The 25,737-nt window shown below is 27.8% G+C and overlaps 1 protein-coding gene across 1 annotated transcript in view; it reads right to left on the reverse strand.

Annotated features, from left to right (window-relative positions):
- The window catches only part of LOC107439827 (coiled-coil domain-containing protein 40), a 40,649-nt gene extending 19,189 nt beyond the window's left edge, over positions 1-21,460 (reverse strand). The window contains exons 1-9 of the mRNA XM_016052544.4: positions 21,221-21,460; positions 17,163-17,255; positions 13,059-13,158; positions 12,872-12,974; positions 11,270-11,353; positions 10,205-10,424; positions 4,967-5,124; positions 4,124-4,264; positions 2,634-2,737 (exon numbers count right to left, since the gene is read on the reverse strand). Coding sequence (XP_015908030.1) covers positions 2,634-2,737; positions 4,124-4,264; positions 4,967-5,124; positions 10,205-10,424; positions 11,270-11,353; positions 12,872-12,974; positions 13,059-13,158; positions 17,163-17,175 — 923 coding nt within the window. The 5' untranslated portion in view covers positions 17,176-17,255; positions 21,221-21,460. The remainder of the gene's footprint in view (positions 1-2,633; positions 2,738-4,123; positions 4,265-4,966; positions 5,125-10,204; positions 10,425-11,269; positions 11,354-12,871; positions 12,975-13,058; positions 13,159-17,162; positions 17,256-21,220) is intronic.
- Positions 21,461-25,737: the final 4,277 nt, after the last annotated feature.

A 25,737-nucleotide genomic window follows, 5' to 3' on the forward strand; every position in this document is an offset into this window, starting at 1 on the left:
TCTAACGCTCTGAAATCTATTTTATTTTGCTTAACCTTTTTATTCCAAAATTGCTAAATATATCGAATAAAATGAGTTTAACACCATTTTCTCCCCAGTAAACTAACTAAATTCCCCAACCTTAAACAGGGTTGCTACACTATTTTGAGAAAACAATATCCTGACTTTTGCAGGTTTTTCCTGACCTTTTACAATAAAATTCCTGACCCGCCGTTTCCCACTCCAACAGAACTTTTAACATTGCAGTTTCAATTAGTAATAATATGCTACTTAGTCATAAGTATCATAGATTGAATAGGATAAACACTTATATATTAAAGTGGAATTGCGTAATAGCACTTTATATCCCAAATTATATTTTCAGAAAACTTGTGAAACATATTTTTAATTATCATGATTAGATTAAACTTTTAGTGTGTTTTTGTAGTTGGATACGAAAACTATTTAAATAAAAAGATCAAGAAAATCTGCTGGATTATGGAAATATTATTTAATTTAATTTTAAGTGGAATCAAATGCATGAGTGTCGTCAGGATATAAAGGGTTAATCAAATCTGCGAGATATGTATCAGTATCCTCAAATAATATTTACTCTTAAAACGTACTAGAATATTTGTTACATTAAAATATTAATTTTTAAAATTCACAATTTCACTTAAAACTGACTTTTCTTTTGAAAGATAATATTGAAATATAAAGGGGAAAGAAGTGAAGAAAAGTTAATTAGATACAAATAAAAATTCAGATAGAAATATTATGCAACTTGTGAGAAAAATAAAATCAAAAATATTTTTTTCCCAGTATTTTTAAATTTATTTCTGTAATACTGTAAGCTTCCGGAGAAACTCAGGGGCTCCTATGCTATATAATATTTTTCAACATATTTTGCTGTTTGACAATTTCTGAATCAAGAACATCCAGTTCTGTTGCAGCAGTTTTTGTCAATTTAGATTTTCTTAATTTCAAATCATCTATCTTTTCTTTTATTCGCTTTCTAGAAATTTAAGCTTTTTTATTCTTTCGTTTTTCTTTTTTTTTGGGGGGGGGGGCTTCTAATGCATGTCTCCATCTTGTTCTAGATCCTTTTACAGCATCTAGCATTTTTTCATTAATGTCTATGTTTTTAATTTCATTTATAAATGAAACATAATCATACACACACTTTTGCGAAAAAATGGAGTCTTCAACCAATAAGCTTTTATTGATTGAAAACCCCCCTTTGACTGTTGCGTTACCAGGAGAGAGGATAAGAACAATTTTTATAACCTCCCACAAGTTTTAAATTTTTTTTTCTCCGTGCAAATATTTCGAAAAAAAGTTATCTAATCTCTTTTGCTGTGGATTAAACTCTAAGAAACTCTTTTGCTCTTCGTTTTTTTTTTTTTTTTTTGGCAGTATCACAAAACAGTAAAAATTCCTTTTTTGATTTTTCTGCTGTTGTTTCAGCTACTATTGTCTGTAAACCAGTTATTCACACAAAGAGCAATAAACCTAGCAACCCTATCGAAAATTCTTTATCATTGGATAGACAGGAGGAAAATTGCTAACAGGACAGGTTCTACCAGGGAAAGAGGAATGTTATTATGAGGAAATTACATATTTTGAATTACAGAATTTTTCCTTGAAACTTTATTTTTGCCTATCAGTCTTTGAATGCACTATAGTTTTTTTTTTTATTTTCCTAACTTTATGAAAATGTAAGAAAAATCCTGACTTTTTAGTTTAATTTTAGAATAGCCTGACTTTTGCAGGTTTTCCTGATCGTGTAGGAACCCTGTTAAAGGTCCTATTGCTGATATCAATAACCAGGTAATTTACTATATTTCTTATCACTGTGGCCTAGCATATAATTTGACAAACCAAACATACACTTAAATTTTAACTTAACATGGCAGAGATGTATAAAATGAAGTTCATAAACAATCTTCCATCATCCTCTGCATTGCTCAACTTCTGATTATAAGTTGGAGCTTTCTTCTATTAACACATTGCTGAGTGGTCACAAGTTAACTCATGTTTTCATGGCCAAGCGTTGGTGAGCGGTCACGAGTTATAGCAATCATGTTAGCAGTGATCTCGTGGTGACTATTTTAAAAAGTGGGCGTAATTTTCCTTACTTTTCAAGTTTTACTATTTAATTCTCTACCAATTTATTATAACTTTATGAAACTTGATATATTTGCAAAACTTGTGGTGTACCATTACACGTAGGTGATTGTTATACTTTTTATTATATGAAAAAGAACGATTAAGAGTTGAATAATAAACAAAATTCTTTAGAGTTTATTTATATTGTTTAACTTCCACATCTGTTCCACAGAAAAGCTGCCGGTCTGCAATGTGTTAAAACAGTTGAAGAATGTTCCTCAACCAATAACCTAAATGATCTAAAGTATTTTGTAAAATCCTAACAATTTAGTTAACTTTTTTAGCATCCTTTTCAAGCTTTTTTTTCTTCTTATTTTAACTGGTTAGCAATTTCTTAAGCATCTCTCTGTTTCTCTCTTTTATTCTGTATTTTGTCACTGAAAAAGGTGTTTGATTACAGTATCAAAATGTCTGTCTCTTTTCATGTTGCTTAAGCTTTAATAACAGTAAGTTCAAATAAATGTGTTAGGCAAATAAATACAGACCTAGCTGATTCTCTGATTTCTGCTAAAACTCGGTCTTGCTTTTCTAAGGCAGCTAAACTTTGTTTCCACTGATGAACTATTTGTTGTTTTTCAAAATGTATTGTCTGAAAAAAAATTTAAGTTATCAACTTTTAAGTTCACAGAAAATATAAACTTATAATAGTTCTAATTCTCATAAAATATCAAAACAACACATAAAATTTGACATCAGGATCCATATAATACTGAAATAAATAAATAAATTATCCTCAATTAAATATCAAAAATAAATCACCTGAATTCTGAAGCAATCTGCAACATAATAAATTGTAATCTACTTATGATAAATATACATTAACAAATCGAGAGAAAAAATTAAGAGACATACAATATTTGAACATTCATTATAACAGAAATTTAGGGTCACTTTTCAAATAGAAAAATAAAATATTCTCTGATGTTATAAAATAAAAAATTCTCTGACTGTTTTTCGATGAATTTGAAGAAAAAATGAGTCTAATATTACAGAGTATATTCTTGATTCTGGCGACAAAACAGAAATAATGCACCTTCAAAAATAAATTAATTAATTAATAACATTTGCCATTCATACATCTTATATAGAACATTTAATTAAAAAATTTAGGTAGTCTGATGAGGTCCTTACACCAATGGAAATAAATAAGCTGTAGTTTGAGCACCTTCAATTTGATGAAGTTTTAACTTTAAACTATATATACATTTCCCAAAAGAATTGTTCGAACTTCAAATGAAAACTTTAATATTAAAAAATCGATTAAACTTTTCCTAAAAATATTTATATTACAGAGATATTTCCACTTAGGTGGAATTCAATAGCATTATTAATCCTCAATTTTATTCATATTTTTAAAAATACTAACAATTCAGCATTGGGGTAATTTTACAAATATTAAATAATTCAATCACAAATTCTTTTCCTTTTCACAAAAATTCAATAAGCAATAGCAGTGATAAGAAAACCTCATAACGTTGATCTAATTCAGACAATATGATCACACCACCTAAACATGGATCGTCTATTCAAACTTGTACATTTCATCAATATAAAGAGTTTTAGACATAACGGACAGTATTAATAGATACTTCAGAAATAAACTTTTTGTACCTTTAATGTACTTTTACAAAATACCTTTATTTATTTGTTACCAGACAAAAAATTATATACACTTAATCTCTTAATCCTCACTTTGAAATATACTACTGAAACAAATATTTGAACATTCTTACTAAAATAAAAGTACATACTTTCAATAAAAACGTTTAAAAAAAAATTAAAATTAAAAATCTTATTATTAAAAAGAGAACAGTGAGAACATAAAATTCAGTAAATAGTAGGTATTTAATTAAGACAGACATAAATAAAATAAAATAGCATAAAAAAAGCATTCTGGTGCTTTTTTAACAGCTTTAAAATAAAATAATAAAATAATCTTGATATAAAATATTACTTAAATAATAAAATTGCTAACCTCCATTTCTACATTTGCTGAATTCAATTCCTTTCTTAATTCAGATGCTTCTTCTCTTTTGATGCCCCATTGAGTTCTGTAGAAATTTATCTTGTCTTCCAAGTTAAATCTGTTATTTTCGATTTGAGAAATTAACAAATCCTGAAGAAAAAAACTGCATTAAATAATACTAGTAGGGTTATTACATAAATCATAATTAACTTTAAAACAGCTATTTCTTCATAATGAAAACTGCATAGAATAAACAGGTATATTTTAATACTTCATTCCTTAGACATATGCAATTGGTGTTTCTGCACTGGACCTCATGCTTTATAGGGCCTTGAGCAAAAAAGAAGAAAAAAGATATCAAAAAGGAAATTTAAAAAAAAATTAACCGTGGGTACCTAAAAGAACTAACTAAATTTTGTGGAGATATGCCACAGTGTTTATGATTTAAAGCATTAAAACTTGGTATGTGCAGTGTATCTAATGGGGTGGCCTATCCAGTGTTTTTCTTTAATTACTTTAGTTTGAAAATTCTATTTTGTTGAATTGCATCAGCAAAATTTCATCATTACTTTTCATTTTTCATAATTGTGACATAACATATACTTTGTATTGTAATTTTTAATTTAAATTAATTTTTTAAATTTTTTTTTTAAAAATAAAATCAAACAGAGATATGTAATAATGTCTTTTAGTACCTGGTCCTTTGGACCAATGACTAAAATTTTTGAACTTCTATCCATCAAATGAATAAGAAATAATGCAAACTTAACATTGGGAGTTAAAAAGTGTTTGAGTTATCCTGTTTTATTGCATAGAAGACAAAATAGAAAGAAAGACATTTTGTATAATCACCTGTCTAAGCTTTTGAATTTCCAATAATTCTTTATCCTTGGTTGATTTTTCCACAGTACGTTGGAGACTTTTAGCATCAGTAAATGACTCCATTTGTAAAGACGTAAGCTGAACCACTTCAAAAGCTAATTGCTCAACAGCTTTTTGTAATTCGAGATCTAAGGAAAATGAGATGCACAAAACAATATAAAATCAATTGTTCCAAGTATTTTTTCTAAACATCAGCATACAAAATGTTAAAAAAAATATGACTTAATTTAATTTCTACTTCAATATTTAAAATTTAGATTGTATTAGAATAATTTTATTAATTTTGAAATAAAAATTTATTATAAATTACACTTAATCAACACAATTATCTTATTTGATAGCATAAATAATGATCAATCAATTTTATACAATTATAATTTTACATATAAATTATTATGATTATTATTATTATATATATATTATAGGAGCAAAGAGTTTAAGATGAATGCTTTAAATGTACCATATTTACTTCAATAAATGGTTAAAATAATGATAAGAAAAGAACAAAGACTCTTTTATTTACTTGATTATAGATTATTAATATCCTTTAAAAAAAACTTGGTTATAAATACTTACTAAATTTTAAATTTATTTTCTGATTAATTATTTTCAAAATGAAATATAGCCAAGATTATCTGATGTTAGATTTTCCAACATGAATGAGAAATATTCAGAGGACCTACTCATTGTAATTTTCTTCAGATAATTGATTACCAATGCGATTGCCCTACAATGAAATTCTTTCTATACATATTGTATGGTTGAACACTTAAATTTTAAAAGCTTATCACAGTATGGATTTGGTTTGATTGTTTCTAACACACGAGAGAAACATTAATAGATTATTAGCCACAGTCTGGGATTTATCTTGAAAGATGATCCGAAGACAGACAAATGTGCACACTACACTACTCTGATTTTGATCAAGGGCCAATTATTGGTGGTTGTAATGACATCACCTCTGCACTTCATGACCCAACTGTTATACCATGCCTAGACTTTTAAGATTCTGAGACCGTTGAAGTCATCACATAATGCCTCTATCACACGAGAGAAAAATATGTGCAACTGCAAGTGTAAGTGAAACTCTAAGCGCAATTCCTCCGTTCGGAGTTGCCGAAAGGGTTGCTTAATTGCCTGAACGGTTGCATGTAATTGGGTTACCATATTTTGTTATTTATCTTTACTTTTGGCTCATATTTTATTTTATCATATTTTATTATATCATAGTTTCTGAACGATGTTCGTAAAGGGAGGAAAAAGAAATCACAGACGCTGTAGAATATTGATTGATTTTGATTTAATTTTTTACATTTGTATTTGTGTTAAGTCTTTTTTTCAGCAGCAAATTAAAATTCTAAAAAACTTTATTTCCCCAATAGTGAAGTAGCATAGTATAAAAAGGATTATGATTTCTACCTCATAATATGAGATGATATTAAGATATCATTGAATTTCATGCTGCGTCCCTGAAAGGATAAGGGGGTGAAAGGGAGATGGACTTAAATACATGCTGCGTCTCTAAAAGGATAAGGGGGATGGACTTAAATACTATCTAGAATTTTGACAATTTTTTTTTATCTTGATTTGAGTGACTAGGGTATAAAACAGGGTGCATAGCGTTTTTGAAAAGTGCTTAAAGGTGCTTATTTTCGATTTTCATTTTTTAAAGGCCCTTAAAGGTGCTTTTCTTAATGGGTGTTTTTAAAAGGTGCTTTATTTTCCCTTTTCGAAAATGAAGTCTATGAAAGGGAATGTCGATTTTCGCCACGTATTATGTAAAAACGTGTTTTTCACATTTTTCTATTTCACGTTTTCAGAATTCATTCAACCACGATCAATTTCAGCGCACCGTCAGTCCATAGCGTATGAAAGCGCCAATCATTTTGCAGGTTTGGTGAAGTACTTGCGAGTCCGCATGTGCGTCTAGTGAGCTGGGTTTGGTGAGATCCTTGCTTTCTCATGTGCAACTCTGCTGTATTTTGCAAGATATTCTCAATTTCAGGCTTTATTTTTCACCCTTTGAAATCGAACCGAAAAATCTCTTGATCATTTTTAAATGGCTAATATAATCAAGAAAAGAGTTCTTTGTCAAATTCTAGTTATTTTATCATGATCATGTGAAGTCTGAGATTTATTTTGCATTTTGTCAATTTACATAGTGCTTAAAAATATTTTTTGAGTGCCTAAAATGTTCTTAAAAGTTGCTTATTTTTTGTTGAATTTGGCTCCGCACCCTGTAAAAGCATAGTTTATTTATATATATTTACTATCTAACATGCTAGCTAGGCAAGTGCGGTATCGTTATCTATGTATACGCTAAATCGAATGAGAATAAAAACAAGCTGTCTGATTTAATAGTTTAGCTACTCGAAAATTTATAAAAGTTTCATGTGTAGAAAGGACAATTTTATGACTTATACCATTTTATGCAACTGACATTGCTATCTAAACAAGTAAGGCATTTCTTCAAATTTAATTTTTTAAGCTTAATTAAAAAACATAGTCCTTTGAAATAATTCTTTAGAAGAAATGAGGGTTTAATGTATGAAATATACAATTTTTGACTTTCCTTTTGCTCATAAAATATTTATAACATCAAAACTATTAGTTCTATCAAATCAATTCTATTTTTTTAATTTAGTCTAAAAAATACATAATAAATAATGTCTATACTTGTCTTCTTGTCTATACTACAATGTGTCAGAATTTTATTGTCATCAAATTAATTTACATTGCATTAAGGAATCATCACGCCCGGTGGCTTAGCGGTAGCTCTTCGCGCTGTCGTGCCACAGGTCCCTGGTTCGATCCTCGGGCTGAGCAAGGTTGACTCAGCCTTTCATTCCTTCAGTGGGTCGATAAATGAGTACCAAGCATACTTGGGAGCTAAACACTGGGGGTTTCACGTATGGCTGAACACCTAACCGGAACAAATGCTCCTGCATCCCAGAGCCCAAAGGACAAGAAAACTGAGGTGGGCACAGAAGGCCTTGGCCCTCTGTGGACTGCCGCGCCGCTGAGTTTAGTTTAGTTTTTAAGGGATCATCAATTTTATTCATTTACACATTGCATATCAGGAATATCACTTTTATGAAAATTATTTTTTCCAATTTCTTAGTAAAATTGTTTTTTAAATATAAGAGGATTTTCAATGTCATACTTACAATTTATTATTGTAAAATTTAAAACATTCTTTATTGATATGAGATAATTTAATTAAAAATTATAGGATTTATTTTAGGACAAAATTATTGTAATATACAGTATATAAATTAAAATTTATTTATAACTATGAAAAAAAAAACAATATTTTATTAAGAACATACTTTTTATGTATCATATTATTTTGTTACAGACTTTTACGTGTTTTGTTTTGCATTTTAAATAATACAAGAATCAATTAAAAAAACAAAACATTTATTGTCAAGTGAAACATTTAGAACATTATTCATTTTCATTTCTTATTTTTTAATTTCTTTCATAAAAACAGTATTGCATCTCTTTCCTTCTTCACCAGACAAACCTTACAGGATTACACGAAATATCTGAAATAAAAGAAAGAAATCACTTTCATGATAAAATTTTACCAACACATTATTAGAATAAGAGAGATTAAATACCATTAATTTGAAATCATTTAAGTCCTTAGGTATCCCCTTTAAACTTATTTTAAGTTTGACAGATATTTTGATTAGAGTTCTAAGATTATTCTATACACTAATGAAAGATGGCAGGTATATTTGGTTTTGTAGTTCTTATGTTTGGATTGAAATTTGTTTTAAGAAAAATAGATTGTATTTATGATCGAAGACTATTAAAAATTTATGTATATTGAAAAATTAGTAAGGTACACTTACATACTTACTGTCATTGTAGAAAAGCTAAGTGTCAAAATATAAATGTGAAGTATAAATAAAAAGTAAAGTATCATTAGTAAATCATCACACACACAAAAAAAAAAGAATTGAGGGGATGAATGTAGAAACAGACAAGGAGATTGGAAATTTGCATTTTAGATTTTCAAAAATTAAAAGAATTCTTAGGGAAGAATAAAATAATTAATTCACAAATAATTATAATAATAAAAAAATTTCAAATAATCGGACACATGCTTTTACAATCAACAGTAATAAAGTTTAAAATTTGAAAATAAAGAAATATAATCATTATTATATTTTATGTTATAATAATGTAACAAAGTTTGGCAAGTTGCTTGGCGAATATTTCAAAGTAAAGCTTTTCGCCAGTATAAATCTTTACATATATAAAAATAGAAATTATTTCCATTTAAAGTAATTAAAACTTTGATCGGAACAAATTATAATAAGTTTTAATTTTATTAGCTTAAAATAAATAAATATTTTAAAAGAAAATTTATCTAGAAAATAGTGTACTATACTCACCGATACTAAAATGATGTGCAGGTTCCTGTTATGGTAGTACCTCAACTGCATTGAGATGGTTATTTCATCGTGTGAAAGTATTTTTAATGCTTTGATTTTAAAGAAAATGTTATTATTAAACTAAAAAACTGTTCCGTTACGTCTATAAAAAAATTTCATCCGATCATACTCTTCACCAACGTCGCCGCCATTTTTATTTACATTTGTATACGTCATCACATAAAATTGAAACGTCATAAAAGCAAACGATCTGATTGGTTCATGAAAGAAATTGCCTGAACGGTTGCAGATATTTCGTGCAACCCTGATTTCTATATCACACGAGCAATTTTTGGAGAAATTTCACTTACAGTTGCACTTACACTTGCAGTTGCACATATTTTCTCTCGTGTGATATAGCCATAAGAGTGGATCCGGAACCAGTACGATACAATTAGAGAACTGCAGTCTGTTCAGGTACTCAATCTTGAGAACAAACTCAAAGACATAACCCACTCAGAACCAAATCTTCCCAACAAAAATCAAAGACATAGGCCACTACACCAACTAAGGAGCTCATCATAGCATGTAAATAAAAATATTGCTTTGGTAATTCTTTTTGCAAAAATATCCAAAAAATATCTGTATTTTCATTTAATCTTTTTAAATTTCTACATCAAAAAAATATTAGATGATTAATAATTCCAAAAATTTTATTCTTAAAACCTCCGTTTGATGCAATTTAGAAAAAAATTATATTAGATTAGTAAAAAAAAAGTGCTAAACATTTATTACTGAATATATTACTACACAATAAGAATACCTTTTTTAACTTCACTTTTCCGATTCTCCTCAATTGCTTGATAATTGTTTTTAATATCAGTACACTTCTCATGATTGGTTTCTTTTCTTTCGACTTGTTCTTCATACTTGACATGAATAGCTTCTAACTTTTCATCTAATTGCTTTAAATCCTTCTGCAGATCATAGCCTCTTTCAGCAAATAACTGATTCTCTTTTTCTTGGGCTTCAATAGTTCTTTTCTAATTATAACAAACACTTATTTAATTTTTGAATATACAGTGCTTGGTAGATAAAGTATTAACAAGTGTATCTTTGAAACAAAGAATATGTGAATTTTTGAGTCAGGTGAAATTATATCCGGTATCGCGTGCAAAAAAATTTTTTGAATAAGTATTAAAACATTAAAAAAAGAGGATCAATATCAGAATCCACAAAAATCATTTGGTATTTTAAGTTTGAAAAAAAAAAAAAAAAAGAAAGAAAATTCATGCTTTTCTTTCGTCCTTCGATTTACATACTAAAAATAATCATGATAAAATGCATACAGTTTTTATACTTTTATTGACAACGAAACTAATTATTATTTTATTAATAATGAAACCAAACTTATAACATAGTTTTAAACAACTAATGTTTTACATACTTTGCTCTCATAGTGACCTTAAATGAAATACACATTTAGAGATTAAGATATTTTTATTTAGAAAGAAAATTATAATTTCAGAAAAAATATTATCAAAATAATTTTTGCAACGTACATTAAAAATAGATTTTAAGATCAAAAATAAATTATTAAAAGTAATATTTCTTTTGTACATAAGTAACATTTAAATATTTTCTATATAAGAAAGAGATTTTTCTTAAACCCTTATAAAGTAAATGTAAAGCAACTAAAAAACAAGTTTTTATTCCTAACTCTTATTCACAAGGCATTTATTAAAAGCTAAATTTAAAAAAAAAAGTTTTTACTCCCATAGTTGCAAATAATTGCATTTTAGTAGCAGGTTTAAATTAAAAGATACTATGAAACTGAAAGATTAAAAAAGATTTAAAGTTTCTTGGTAACAGTAATAAAAAAACATACCAAATCAATAAGTTGATCATCAGTTTCTTGATTAAGCTTCAACAATCTTTCTTTCAGATCATTTTGATACTTTATCAACAAAGGCTATACCATAAATAAATTATATTGCAAATTAAAAATAAAGATTTAAGATCATTTAAAACATAAATAGAATTATTTTTCAAATTACACAGTAAATTGAAAAGCTTAGTAAAATAATAAGTTATATTACATTTTGTGTGCTCTAAGCAAAGAATTCAGCCAAAATCTTTAATTAGCAGTTTTCAATAGAAAATATACATTGAAAATACCTTTTTAAAAACTGTTAAAGTTTCTCACAAATTTGCAAAAAAAATTTTAATACATGCTTCACTTATTCATTAAAATATCAATGGTAAGTTTAAATATTTCTTTTTTGTTACTCAACCCTACATGGACTGAAATTTATTTTTATCAAAGTTCGAATATTTATTATTTCATTGAATTACAACATAAATTACATAATTATTGTTACATTGAATGAATTCAACAAAATCAAGAATGTTTTTTCTAACAGTTTCTCAGTTATATATAAAGAGTTCTAAAATTTAGACAAGAACTAATTCTGACAGAAAATTATCTAATTTTGATTGACAAATGGAAATGAAGCCATGCTTTTTCATATAATTTATGTTATGCCTTTTTTGAAATTCTGGTGAAATTTAAAAAAAAAAAAAAAAAAAACGTAGCACAAAATCCATAAAATAATTATAAATAGATTAATATTTCTCGGACCTCTATTAACAATAGAATCAATAAATGCAATAATAATAAAGTCAGTTATGTAAATTACAGTTTCAACATACAGAAGAATTAGAAAGCCCAAAAATATTGATGATTAATGAAATGGCTTAAATTTCCTCAATATATTATACACACCGTAAAATTATTCATAGGTAGCTGAAAATGTATGCAATAAAGGTTTTTGTTACAAATTTTTTTTTAAAAAAGCTTATTTTTTTATTTTATGAAATCTGCAAAATAAAAATTGAAGCAGCAATTTTTCTTATAATTTATGGTGAATAATAACAAATGCCTTTCTTGGAACCCTGGGGAAATATTTAATAAAGCACAAAATATATTATTGTTAATTAAGAATTAGAAAATAATTTAAATAATCAAAAAATAGAATTTTAATAGTTTCATATCTACCTTCAAACTAAAAATTACTAGTTCTACAATAAAAATTTATTTTTGTAAATTACAATAATCTCTCCACAATCTGAAGAATTAGTGAAGTAACCATTGATACAGTAAAATGGTTGAAAATGTTTCCAATATTTTTTTAGAGCAATTCATAATCACAAAAGAAAGACAATGAAACGATCAAATAAACTGCAAAGCAGATAATTTCCTCAAGGAGAATCCCAAGATAACAGTAGCTTGAACAAAATGATATAATGCCAGAAAGAAGTTATAAATTATTTCAAATTGATATGTAATAATGTTTTCATTAGTAGCAACCATATTATCACAGTGAATGAAAAAGCTTGAACATGCATAATAGTAGAAAAACCACATTTCATTATGAAACTTGGTTAAGTTTAGAAAATGAATATAATAAATTATGTAGTAAAAACATACATGATCGAACAACAAAAATTTGTCATTTCCGCCTCCTACATCAAGTTTAATATTAAAACCAGTCCTTTCACTTCCTTCAGATTCCAAATGAACATGCGGAGCACTATTAAAAAAAAGACAAGTTCATAAAAAGTAATCCAATCGAAATATAGTACAAATATAACTTAAATTTGAGAAACATAATCACTTTAAACTATCTCCAATGATTATATTTTCAACAGAAGCTGAAGATTCTGATGTACTTGGCGCAGAATCACTTTTAGAGAGATCCAATAACTGAGACTGACCTGTGTAAAGACACTTGCATCTTAGGAATTAAAAATAAAATAGAAGTGATAATAGTATAAGTATTTCAGTTCGTGGTAATCAGCAAATAATTACTTCTGGTCAGAAAAGTGGTTTAGCAGATCATAACTAGAGATTTCAGAACTTTTGCTCAGGCAATTAAAAAGAAAGGCAAACTTATGTGAGCTACACTGCTTCATTATAAATAGTTAAAATAATTTTCTTCCTTTTTTAAGAAAGAATAGCTCATTAAGTTGTCAATTTGAAATTATCTGTAAATGATGTCCCACAGTTTTCAATATTTTTGTCCCCCATGTCATATTTGTTACACTCAATCATATCACTTAACTCCCAGTCACATTTAAAATTTTGTTAAATACAGGGCAAGTCTGAACAAGGCGGCATAATTTTACTGGGTTATAGAACGCATCTACACGAACAATATGAATTGTAGAATGTAAGATCGGAACACAAGCAGTGAAAAGGTAAAAGGTAGTTTTGCACTCTCACATTTAAAGAATCAACACAATGGGAAAAGAGGCTTTGAAAAACTCTTTTATTTACCGGGATATGACTGCGGTACAAAGAAATCATTTAAAAGAAAAATATATAATCGATGTTGAAATTGCTCGAAGAAATGCCAAAAAATAAATTTCTTGCTGTTTTTATACGAAAGTACATTACACTCTACACTGCAGATATGAAAATTGCATTGCAGCTGGGAGAACTTTTGAGCGAATTCTTTGAGCATTTCTTCGAGAAATTTTTTGCACATCAACTACATCCTTTTCTTTTGAGTATTTTCCTTAAAGATCAATACTATTCCCGTTAATAAAAAGTTTTCTGAAGCATCTTTTCCTAGACGTGTGTGTGAATTCTTTAAATGGGACAATGGAAAACTACATTTTCTAATCATACATTCTATGACAAATATTGCTCGTGTAAATGCATTCTATCACCCAGTAAAGTTTTGCGGTTTTGTTCAGAATATTTGCGATTCAGAGATAAAGAAGTGCTTATTAAAATATTTTAAATTTTAAAATTCAGGTATATTTTTCTATTGAATAAAACACAATTTTTTTTTAACCCTCTTAGTATTAGTTCAAGCTTTTTCCTAATTTCCAATCCAGCCGTTTCTAGTATCAAAAAACTCGTTCTCCAATATTATTTGATGAGTAAGTGTTGCGTAGCAACATAAATTCCAGAGCATTTTTATCCATGCATTCAACCCTTGGAGAGTTAAAAGTATTAAGGCCTTAAAAGAATTTCTTTTAAATGTAAAGTTAAGGAATCAAGTTAAACTTTATTTAAGATCATTTTTTTAACACAAAATAAAAAAGATACGCATATCTTTTAAGTAAACACAAGCTGAAAAAGATACGAAAGAAAAAAAATATATACATATGTAAATAAATTAAATAAAGATAAACTAGATAAAAATAACTTACATAAAAATATTTAACATAATTTTAAATGATCTTATTTCAACATTTATGACATTTTGAGCAAGGGCAATTTTAACATTTACAAATGTCATATTTACAGACTATAAAAGCATATATCTCTGTTAAAAACAAATCAAACAGTACAAAGAATTTTTTTTAAACAAATTTTGGGTTCATTCACATTTTATCCAACCTTTATAAACATTTAGAAATTTAAAATGTTTTTAAAAAATAAAAACTGTTTTTTTTCCTAAAGTTTAAAGGCTTAAATGTGTTTAAAGGCTGTCGACATGAGTTTCATATATCTGACTCTGTCCTTTGTCTGGAACAATAGATTGCCACTGATTGACCCCCAGATCTCACTAAAGAGAATTAACGAACCTAGTCTTCCTTTTTCGCGTGTACCTTCAATTTTTGAAAAAGTCACAAATTTAGTTAAGATTGAATCCTTACATATAAAAGCCATCTAATGTGGTTAGTCTTTAAAATTTTGACAATATTTAGTTCTTTAAATCTACTGTAATTTTCATAATAATATTGTATTCTATAGACATCATTTTGCTAAACTGCACCCAAAATCTTTCAGAATATTTTTCTCTCAAAGATCATCAACTTGTGTTTTTTAAATTTATTTAGTGACCAGCTTTCACTGTCGTATGAAGCAATTGGCTTAATTCAGGTTTGGCACAGGTAATTTTTTGTTTTAACATTGATAAATTTGGGCTAGAATCTGTTTCTTCACCCATAGAAACCTTTGATTTTTTTATTAGTTTATAACTGTCGTTGAACAGCCGACCGAATTTTTGAGTTCACAACTACTAACGTTCAACTCCGTAACCTTGCAATTTTGAACCCAATCTGGAAAACAAGGAAACTCCTGGATCAAGTATTAGGAGAAATTTGCCTTACATGGAGAGGAATACCACAAGAACCTCCCACGGTTAGCCTGATGGCAAGGGGAGTCTAACCCATGATCCGTCTACCACTGAGGATCTTTCACGCCAGCACTATGGTCGGTGCAAGCCGGATGCAGATTTGTATCGATCAGCCATCGCTGGGATTCAAACTTGGTTAACTTCATTAAAAGGCGGGCTCTCTATGCCCACCATCCTGGTGCAGAAACCTTTGTTTGTTATAAATAACCTATTCGTCTACTTCCAAGTTTTTTAACCTGTTGCGCACACTCAAAAGTAAAATTAGTAATTTTTAAAAGAGATATGTCATGGTTTCTCTGTGTTACAGCAAAAAATTTAGTTCTGTTACAAAAATTAGACGTAATAAATTGTGTTATGTCAATGACACTGTTTTTAATTTTTTAAAAATAATTTAGTAATAAAAGTTGCTAAAAATTAGAGTAAGCAGAAATGGCACTAGAAATTAAAAAATCATTAACACTACTTAAAATTTTTTAACAAACTTAGATTCTTTTAAAGTTTTTGAATATAATATTCAAAAATGTTAGAATTGCTGCAAAATGTGTGATGTCAAACTTCTTTTTACCCTCTCCTCTTCACAATTTCACAAACTTCTTACAAAAATCAAAGAATGTCATTTCTGGACCATTCCATAGCACTTGATGTAAAATTCAATCACTATATCGCTTTTGGTCACACCTTTACAAAAAAAATTACCAAGTATCAAACTAACAGAGATTTTGTAGATTATTTTTCTGACTTCTAATCAGCATAGAAATAGGTTTTCAGTTCTGTCTGAAATAAGTTTTCCGCCCAAAATTCAACAAAGCTGTTCATTTCTTGAGGACAGATCAACAAAATATATTCTCTTGCTTATCCACTTAAAAATTACACAACACAAAAGCCACTATTTCATAACAACAAATTTAATAAAATAAAAAATTTCCTTGATATTAGTTTTCTTTTTGGATATTATTTCATTAGAGGACTAAGAATTTATTTACTTTACTGGTACATAGGTGAAAAAAAGGTTGAAAACCCCTAAAATAATATAGATGTAATCTGTCAGAGATCATATGTAATGTATTTAGAGATCAGCTTATTTGATATAAAATTACCAAATGGGCAGATCGTTACAGAATTCAGTTCTAAAGAAATAAATAAAAATAAATAAATAAATACCTAGTTAAAATGGATAAAACATTGAAAAATAAAAAGAAATCGGCTATGAGAAGAAAAATAAATATATAATACTACTACGTAAGATACTTTTATTCTACAAACAATAGCATGAAAATTTCAAAGATTTGTAGATCTTGCTGTTTTTTGCAAATTATCCAGACACTAGCAAAAAAGTTATTTTGGTAACACTTCTAATTTAAAAGGAACTAAGAATGGTTTATAAAATGTTTTTCTTATGCTTCATTCAGAGAACTGTTTTTTTGCTCACATTGAAAAATTATAAGAAATTGTGCAATCAGTATTTTTTCCTGCTCACGTTATCAATTAAAGCAGAAGAATCACTCATACTATCAGTATTTCAAGTTGGTATCGAAAAAGATGTTTCAGTTCATTAAAAAGTGTGAACCATCATAAAAAGTTAAATACCTATTCTTTTTTTTAAATATTTTTTATTAGAATACTTACTGTTTTCCTCCATGTATAATACTTAAAAACACTGCAACAATCAAAAAAGGAACATCAAAAAAGTCTGGAACAATGCATCAGTATACAGACATCCTAAACATCAAAGATAATAATTATAATCACAATATATTCTTATAAAAACTAAAATTTGAATTTAAAGACCAAAAAAATGATAGTCTTAGCATTTAAATTATGAATAACAATATCAATATTAAAAAAAAAAGTGAAGACAATTAAGGAGCTTTCTTTTTGGCAAAATTACAATAAGTATATCAAGAATTCACAAGTTTTTGGTTGTTATTGGCATGGTTTTTCAAATTTCATGTTTTGTAAAACTTTCAATGCTAAATTCTTACAATTAATTGTTATTAACATCATAAAGCTGCAATTCAAAAAATCCTTTGCAAATAATGGTAGTAAATATCAAATATAAAACTCACTTATTCCTGAAAAAGAAATCACTATTCTTAAAAACTGGAACAGTTCACAATTATTTTTTAAATAAATATTGGTGTCATTTACATATCCTAAAATTTTTATAAACATTCAGAAATTTAAAATATTCTTTAAAATTTAAAAACCTGCAGTTACAGGTGGAATACATTGTGTTAAGTCCGTGACACTCAGGTTTTTAAATTTTGCTTTAGAAAGTTACTAAAAATTCCAGTGAGTCTAGATGGCACCAGAAATTATTTGGATACAATTATACATAATTGTAATTGTCATATTTTGTAAACTCTTTTCCCAGTTACTATAAATAGTTGTATTAAATATCAAATATGGAATTCATGTAGTCCTTAAAAAATTAATCAAGAAATATAAAATTTGGAACAGTTCTTATCTCAGTGTATTACAGTGTTCTCCCTTTTAGAAAGGCGGCTTGCCCGGCTTTCCTTTTGATTCCTATAAATACCGATCTCTTTATACAAATAAGCCACCATCCTTTAAAAACATTGCTTTTTTATTCATACTTCATTTTGAAAAAAAAATTTATTCAGAGTTTGAATAATAATGGACACTTACAGCATCTCTTAATTTTTTTTTCAATCGCAACTTATTGAAAATTCTCTCCTGTAACCGAAAATCTGATTGCTTTTTTGTCAAATGTTTATTTTATTATTAAACATTTAAACTGCTCAAAAAGTTCCCTCCATAAGTGGAGCAATAAGAAACGATGTCTGATTTGTTATGATGTCACATGTGCTGAAAAGAAACGTGCTGCCTTGATTTGCTAAGGTTATTTCAAAGCTCTTTTAATTTTGATATCACTTATATCTTATAAACATCCTTTGTAAATTATAAGTAAAAACTTTGTGAATTAAATTTATAGTTTTAAGAGTGTGCAAAATTAAAGAAAGATTTTAAAAATTTCAAACTGTTTATTTATCACTAAAATATCTGAAGAAATGATTACGCAGCTCTTCAGAACAAGTTAATATTTCTTTTCGGCTGAAATTAGTGGTGTTAAAATTCATAGAAAATATTATTTTATTTCACTTACTTTTAAGTTAAAATAATGCTCCAATACTTAATTAAATGCTAATTAAAATAATGCTAATTACTTAATTAAAATCACTCACAGCTATTTAAGTATAGGGTGGATGATTTTACAGTATTGCAATAAAACAAATCAGTATTTTCAGAAATCTAGTCCACTTAAAAATAGCAATCCATTATCATTAAATTCTTTGTGCTATAGTTCAAAAATTCAAGCAATGTAATTTAATTATTGTTTGTATTTTTTTTTACTTGAGTTGAAGGACTTTTTTTTAAAGTAAAGATTTACTAATGCCGTTTATGTCTACTTTTTTTTTCACTATGTAATAAATATTTAAATACACATTAATGCTTATATTTATTATTCTTTGAGTAGAGAGAAATTTTACTGCTGTTAGAAATTATTTTTATTTTCAAATTTATATATTTTAAATCTTGTTTCTGCAATAAAGTGTTTACAAAGTATGGTTATTGTTGATTTCTCTCCTTATTTTTGCAAACTAATTGTCAGTGCTTGCAATGACAAATTCTAAAATAGTAAAATGAACAACACATTATACATTTTTATATTTATTAAAAAATTAAAAAGTAGACAGAAATGTTGACATCTTTTCTCAATATTTTTATTATTTAAGTAAATAGAACCTTTGCTATGGCTATAAATTATTTTATATGTATTTATAAAATTTAATTCTTGTTTCTAAATAAATCCATGTGCTTGATTTCAATACTCTTATAACATAGAGTAACACAATTAAAAGAAAGTTAATAAAATCTAGTGGAATGAATTAAATTTTTATCTTACTTTACTTAATTTTAAATAACTTAATATATTTTTTTTAAGGAAGAATTGTAAGCTTTGCTGAGATCACAAGTTTTTGAAAAGACAACTGGTATATTGAAGATAATTCCCAGCATTGAATTCACACCAGGAAAAATAAATAGATAACTTAAGCTTACCTACATTTTTTAGAAGTAGAAAATTTCGTCAACTATTAACAATGTTTCAGTGGGTACAATTGAAATTTAACATTGCTATAAAAATATGTAATATTAAACCCACATTTTCTTTGAGCTACATTAGGGTACAATTTATTAAACATATCGTTGTTCTCCCTTAGTTATATAGCATCTAAAATAGTAGGATTTTATTATGAAAATTCAAATAAAAGCAAGAAGTATTGGTTTTCACAGCACAGCGATTGTAAATGAATGGCAGATGGTCGTGTGTGACATCAGTTCATGAATTATCATGTGACTCCCCATTTCAGAAAAAATTAAAGGAAGCCTTTTTTATTGATAAATAATTTAATAAATAGTACTTTCAAGAAAGTAATATAATGTTTTCTGGGACTTTTAAGGGATTTTGAATACATTAAGATTTAAATAAAAAATTTATTGTAATTGTCCACTACACAGGTTCAATTCTTATCACTGTTACAAATATTTACTTTGTTAGGGTCATTCTTAACTTGCTAAATTTTCATCTCTTTTTCCATGGGGGGTATTAACAAATTATTTAATGATTTAAAATTATTTTTTAAATAAATACCTCTTTTTTTAAAAAAAAAATGCTTTTAAAAGTTTTTTTTTCTCATAATTTTCAGTTTAAATGATAGAAAAAAGCTTTCAAGTTTTTATCAAATAATCATTTATTAATTATAATTTATTAATAATCATTTATTATTCAATTAATAATTTTTAGTTTACTTTTTTTGAAAAAAATTTATACACAGAGGTTTATTTTTGAAATACATCCATAAAATATTATAAGACGGCAATTTAAAAACTGTTGAGATTTAAAAATTGAATCGCTCAGTTATTTCATAATATTACACATTTTAATAAACTTTTACAAAAAGTTAACTGCCCATTTTTTAATTTTTAGGGAGAACTCTGGTATTGTTATTGTAATACATTGTACAGTTTTTTGCCCTAGCCCTCAAATATTAAATTTACATTTAAGTATAAAACATCATTATAAAACTTTACTTATTCTTTTATAGATAATTATATAAAATGTCAAATATATAAATTAATCAATTTAAACATAACTGGGACAGTAATTTCAGTATAGAATACACATTATGTAAATCAGGTTGAAAACAGTTTTATTCCAGTTTTTTAACCTTAATATTAATTTAATATGGGTAAAGCAAATTTGTGTAAATTGCTGTTGTAAGCAACTGCATCTTTTATTTCATTATTGTCTCATTCTCTGTCCTAGTTCTAGGTAGGTGATACTTTATCAAATCTATCTTTGGGTAAAATATATTTTTCAGTTAGAAATAAAAGTTTACAAGTAAAATTATTAATAATAAGCAATGTATTCAATAGTTTATAAATCATAAATATTTTATTACGAAGCATTTTTTTCATTTGGTTACGGGGATATTTTTGTATTGTGATCTGTTTCGCCAACTATTTTTAACTCTAAAGAGACAATGCGTTATAAAAAGTAATGATAATATCTACTGTCATTATACAAAAATATTTTTTTTCAGGCAAAATAATTTGGTATGATACAACATGGGCTAAAATATGAAAGAGAAAAACAAAACCTTCTAGCAAATAACATTAACAAGAGAGTTTATTTAGACTGTCTTGCCAGAAATCCCACAGTTAAGCTTCTAGTTGATTTTATAAAGAGATCTCGATAGAATTTATTTTCATTTTAAAAATAATAAACGTTAACTAAAATCATATTCTTGGCTGTCAAGTTTCATATCACCCGCGATGCGTTAAATTACGTATTTTTACTTCGAATTGTTTACAAATAAAGTTGAATGGGACTTGAAGTTAAAGTCAAAGTGAAGTTAAGGCCGTGTTTCAATATTAGTGAACCAGTCACGTGACCTCAGTTACTTTCGGCGTGATTAGGTTCTGACGCTCTCCTCCTTCAGAATCTTCTGTGAAAAGTGCATTCCTGATTATATTTATTACTTGGGTATTCTTCCTTCTTATTTGGGTATTTTATTTATTTTCAGGGTGTTCTATTTTTGAATTGTTAAAGAATTTATGTTTCTAGACTTTTAAAACAGTTTTATAAAATAAAGCACAAAAATTATGCACATGCTTTATTAGTTCCACAGTTCTTCTTCGTATGATTTATAAATTTAGTTGATTGAAAGTAAAACTTTTATCACGCATGAGAAATAAAAAATAAAAAAATAGAATACAAGAAATATTAACAAGTCTCTAGTTTGAATATTTGAATATTTTATTCTCTTCAATTCATAATTGTTGTTGTTTTTGTTGTTGTTGTAGTTCATTTACGACTCACTAGAGCTGCACAATGGGCTATTGGCGACGGTCTGGGAAACATCCCTGAGGATGATCCGAAGACAGACCATCACTATTTTGATCCTCTGCAGAGGGAATGACACCCCCACTTCGGTAGCCCAACTACCTGCAACTACCACGCGAAGTCGAGCACTTTACGGTAGAACAGTTTAACGAGGACCAATACTGCACACCCTCGGTTCATACGCAGACTCATCCAAGTGGTCACTGACACTGACCGCAGCCAGTTATGCTTGACTTCGGTGATCTGCTGTCAATTCAAAACATAAAGTTAAAGTAAACAAAAATTAACAAATGAGTTTTACGCAAAATCACCTACAAAAGAAAAATAAGAAGAAAAAAGAATTTAAAAAAAAGAAATCTCATATAGAAAAATTGTTTGAATTGTTTTTTCTACTATTAATTATATATCATTGTACACTGAGTTATTATTTTTTCTTGAGTTATTTTAGCATCAATAACAGTTTTTGATCATTTTTGTACATTTTTCCAAATTTAAAATTAATTGATTATTTTAAAATATATTCATATTCTCAGTATATTGAAGTATTTAACAATAAAAGAGAAACATAAAAATTTACTCAGTAAAATTGTTTATAGTTTTGCTTCCAAATTTACTGGTATCGTAATTTTATTTATTTAATTTTTTTACAAAGTAAATCGTTATACTTCTGACAATGATATAATATTAAATCATCTATTGTTTAGATTTATTAAAGAAGAATCGAATTAAATTTGCATTAATTAAACAAAAAAAGCCATTTAAATCACCGTTACTTACATGAAAAGATGAATGTTTTAATTTATTATCACTTGAGTTCTTTTATTTAGTTATTAGTTTTTAAATTTGCAACATTTACATTAATCTGACCGAAAATTACATTAAATGCATAAAAAAAAATCGACGCATTTCAAAAACTCTTAATAGGAAATAATCTCTAATGATGGGGCAGTTTTAAATATTTCCTACCATAAAATAAAGGAGTTTACCCGCCTCCCCAGTGCACAAGATAAGATTTTTTTTTAAATATAAGCATACTGCATAAGATAATCGAGTAGTATTGCCATTTCTTTATGTGTTAGAATTTTAGGAAGTTACTGAAATATGATTATCAACATACAGAAAATGGGGACTGAATACCTCAAACATTTTCGTTCAATCTGTTAAAAAATAATAAACATTCTAAACATTATAGTTACATAAAAATATTTTGACAATTCAATTTAAAACAAATTTAAATTATTTAGCCCTTAAAAATATTTTATTGCTCATGTAAGAAGCATTAAAAACAATAGCTTTTTTTTAAAACTCATTATCCAGAGCACAACATCATTTAGAATTTAATGCATTTTCTTCTTTTGATTCCTTAAATTAAAAATAAAAATATTTAGCCTATTTTTTGCTTCATTTTTTTTTTGTAAATAGTATAATTTTTATAAATTAATTTATTTTAAATATAAAATAAACTTTCCTTCCTTATAATTTTCCTCACGAGAGCAACTTTATCTAAATATAATAAGGTCTTTTAAAATGTAAACTTGACAGCATTTGACGTACATGAGAAGCCACCTTTAAAATGCCTCCGTCGGTTAGCCAAACAAACATGGAAATTTAACATAAGGTCTATTTCTTTGTCATTGACATTAATGCTTTTACTTACTAAGTAAAAGCATTAATGTAAATGACAGACAGTCAAAATAAATTTTAACATTTGATTGCTGGAATTTAGAAAATTTTTTGCAACTGCTATTTTGATATAGATGGTTTACATCGCACTAGAGCTACACAATGGGCAATTGGCGATGGTCTGGGAAACACCCCTGAGGATGATCCGAAGATATGCCATCACAATTTTGATCCTCTGCACAGGGGATGGCACCCTCGCTTCGGTAGCCTGACGACCTGCACGCGAAGTCGAACACTTTACAGTAGAACAGTTTAACGAGGACATATACCGCACACCCTTGGTCCATACACAGACTGATCCAAGTGGTCACCCACCCGTACACTGACCGCAACTAGTGATGCTTGAATTTGGTGATCTGCTGGGAGCCGTGTCTTAACGATCAGTCCACTGCGGGACTGATATAGATGGTATATAGTGCAATGTTTATGAGAAAATTGACTTTAAATATCTAATAACTGTATTTTCAACATAAAATATTTCACGAAAGCAAATTTGTTTATGTGAAGAAGTTTTAAGGCGAAACTTCAGCAGTTAGTCCGACAGAAATGAAAATTACCTATGTGTCAGATAAGACTAAAAGGGGACGATAAAATTCTGGGAAGGTAGTAATGTGGCGAAACTACCATTATAAATTCTAAACATCAATTCATTAGCATATAAGACATGCTAACTTGATTCTATCATGAGGTACCTTCTGATAAATGAAGGGTGGCATGGTCGATTTAAATGCCAGTTTGAATAAAGGAACGACTAGTGTAACCAATTTTCATATCGGAACAATTGGTGCGACAAACTGTTGTCACCAGTGTAACCAGTGATATTATTGGAACGTGACCTAAGTGTTTTAAAAAGTTGGGTTGAAAATATTTAACACAAAAATTTTATCCGTGATTATGGTAATGAATCCAATTAAATTATGTAATTTCAAAAACTAGGTAATTAGGAACTTAATTTACATCACGCCAGAGCTGTGCAACGGGCTGTTGGTGATGAAATGGTATACGTCGTTAAGGATGATCCGAAAACATTTCACGAAAATCTTGACCCTCTTCAGAGATAATGGCTCTCCCGCTTTGGTAGACCGAAGACCTGTGTGCGACTTCGAGCACTTTACAGTAGAACGGTTTAACGAGAACCGATATCACGTATCCTCGGTCCCTACGCAGGCTAACCAAAGTGGTTTCCCACCCACCTACTGACCACAGCCCCTGATGCTTGACTTAGATGTTCTAATGGGCCGCTAAATTACCAAAACTTGTTAATATATGCTTATGTTACAGTTTTTTTCTTCCTTCTCTTTCTTGCCGCGTAGAGAAAATTTCCTTTAACTGTTAATAAATTACACTCTTAGTTCTATTTCTTTCCCAGTAGAAAAGGTTATTTAACTTATAGCCAGTTATCGTCGTCTTTCTGTGGTCTGGGAGTTGGGAAATGTGAAGAAGACATTGCCATAGTTAATTTCTCTCACATTGCTATTTAGTTACTGCCTATGAATCAAGGTTTCTAGTCTCAAGAAGGATAATGAATACTACAGAAAAAAAACTTTACAGTGCAAACATAATTTCACCGATGCTATACCAATTTTTGTGATTGTTTTAAGAATTTTTCTTACTGTTCCTCTTAATATTGCTACTGGAGAACGTTTCTTTTCAAAACTGAAGCTGATAAAAATGTATTCAGATCAATGATAACTAATACCCACCTTTCATCTTTGGCATTTATTCCTTTTGAGAATGATCTATAAACTTCTTTAGATTTTTCTGTTTTAATAGATAATTTAGCTGCCCAAGAAGTTAAAAAAATTGCATTATAATTTACTTATCCATATTTGTAAGCAATTTTGTTTGTTTTTCCTTACATTTGCTATATCTTGGAGAGAAAAAATTTATTACGTGGATATATTATTTTTACGAATTATTTTTATTGATATTTATAAATCTATCTAATTTTATTTCAGTTAATGATCCTTTATATCAGAATTGTAATTTTTAAAATAATAATATGGATTTAACTTTGATGTCATAGAAATTAATTATATTAAAAATTTCAATTATTGCCCATTTGTGAGTGTGTGGATAGCAATCCCT

The sequence above is a fragment of the Parasteatoda tepidariorum genome, chromosome 9, assembly GCF_982258835.1.
Source record: "Parasteatoda tepidariorum strain Cologne lab strain chromosome 9, Ptep-v5.0, whole genome shotgun sequence".
NCBI classification, from domain to species: domain Eukaryota; kingdom Metazoa; phylum Arthropoda; class Arachnida; order Araneae; family Theridiidae; genus Parasteatoda; species Parasteatoda tepidariorum.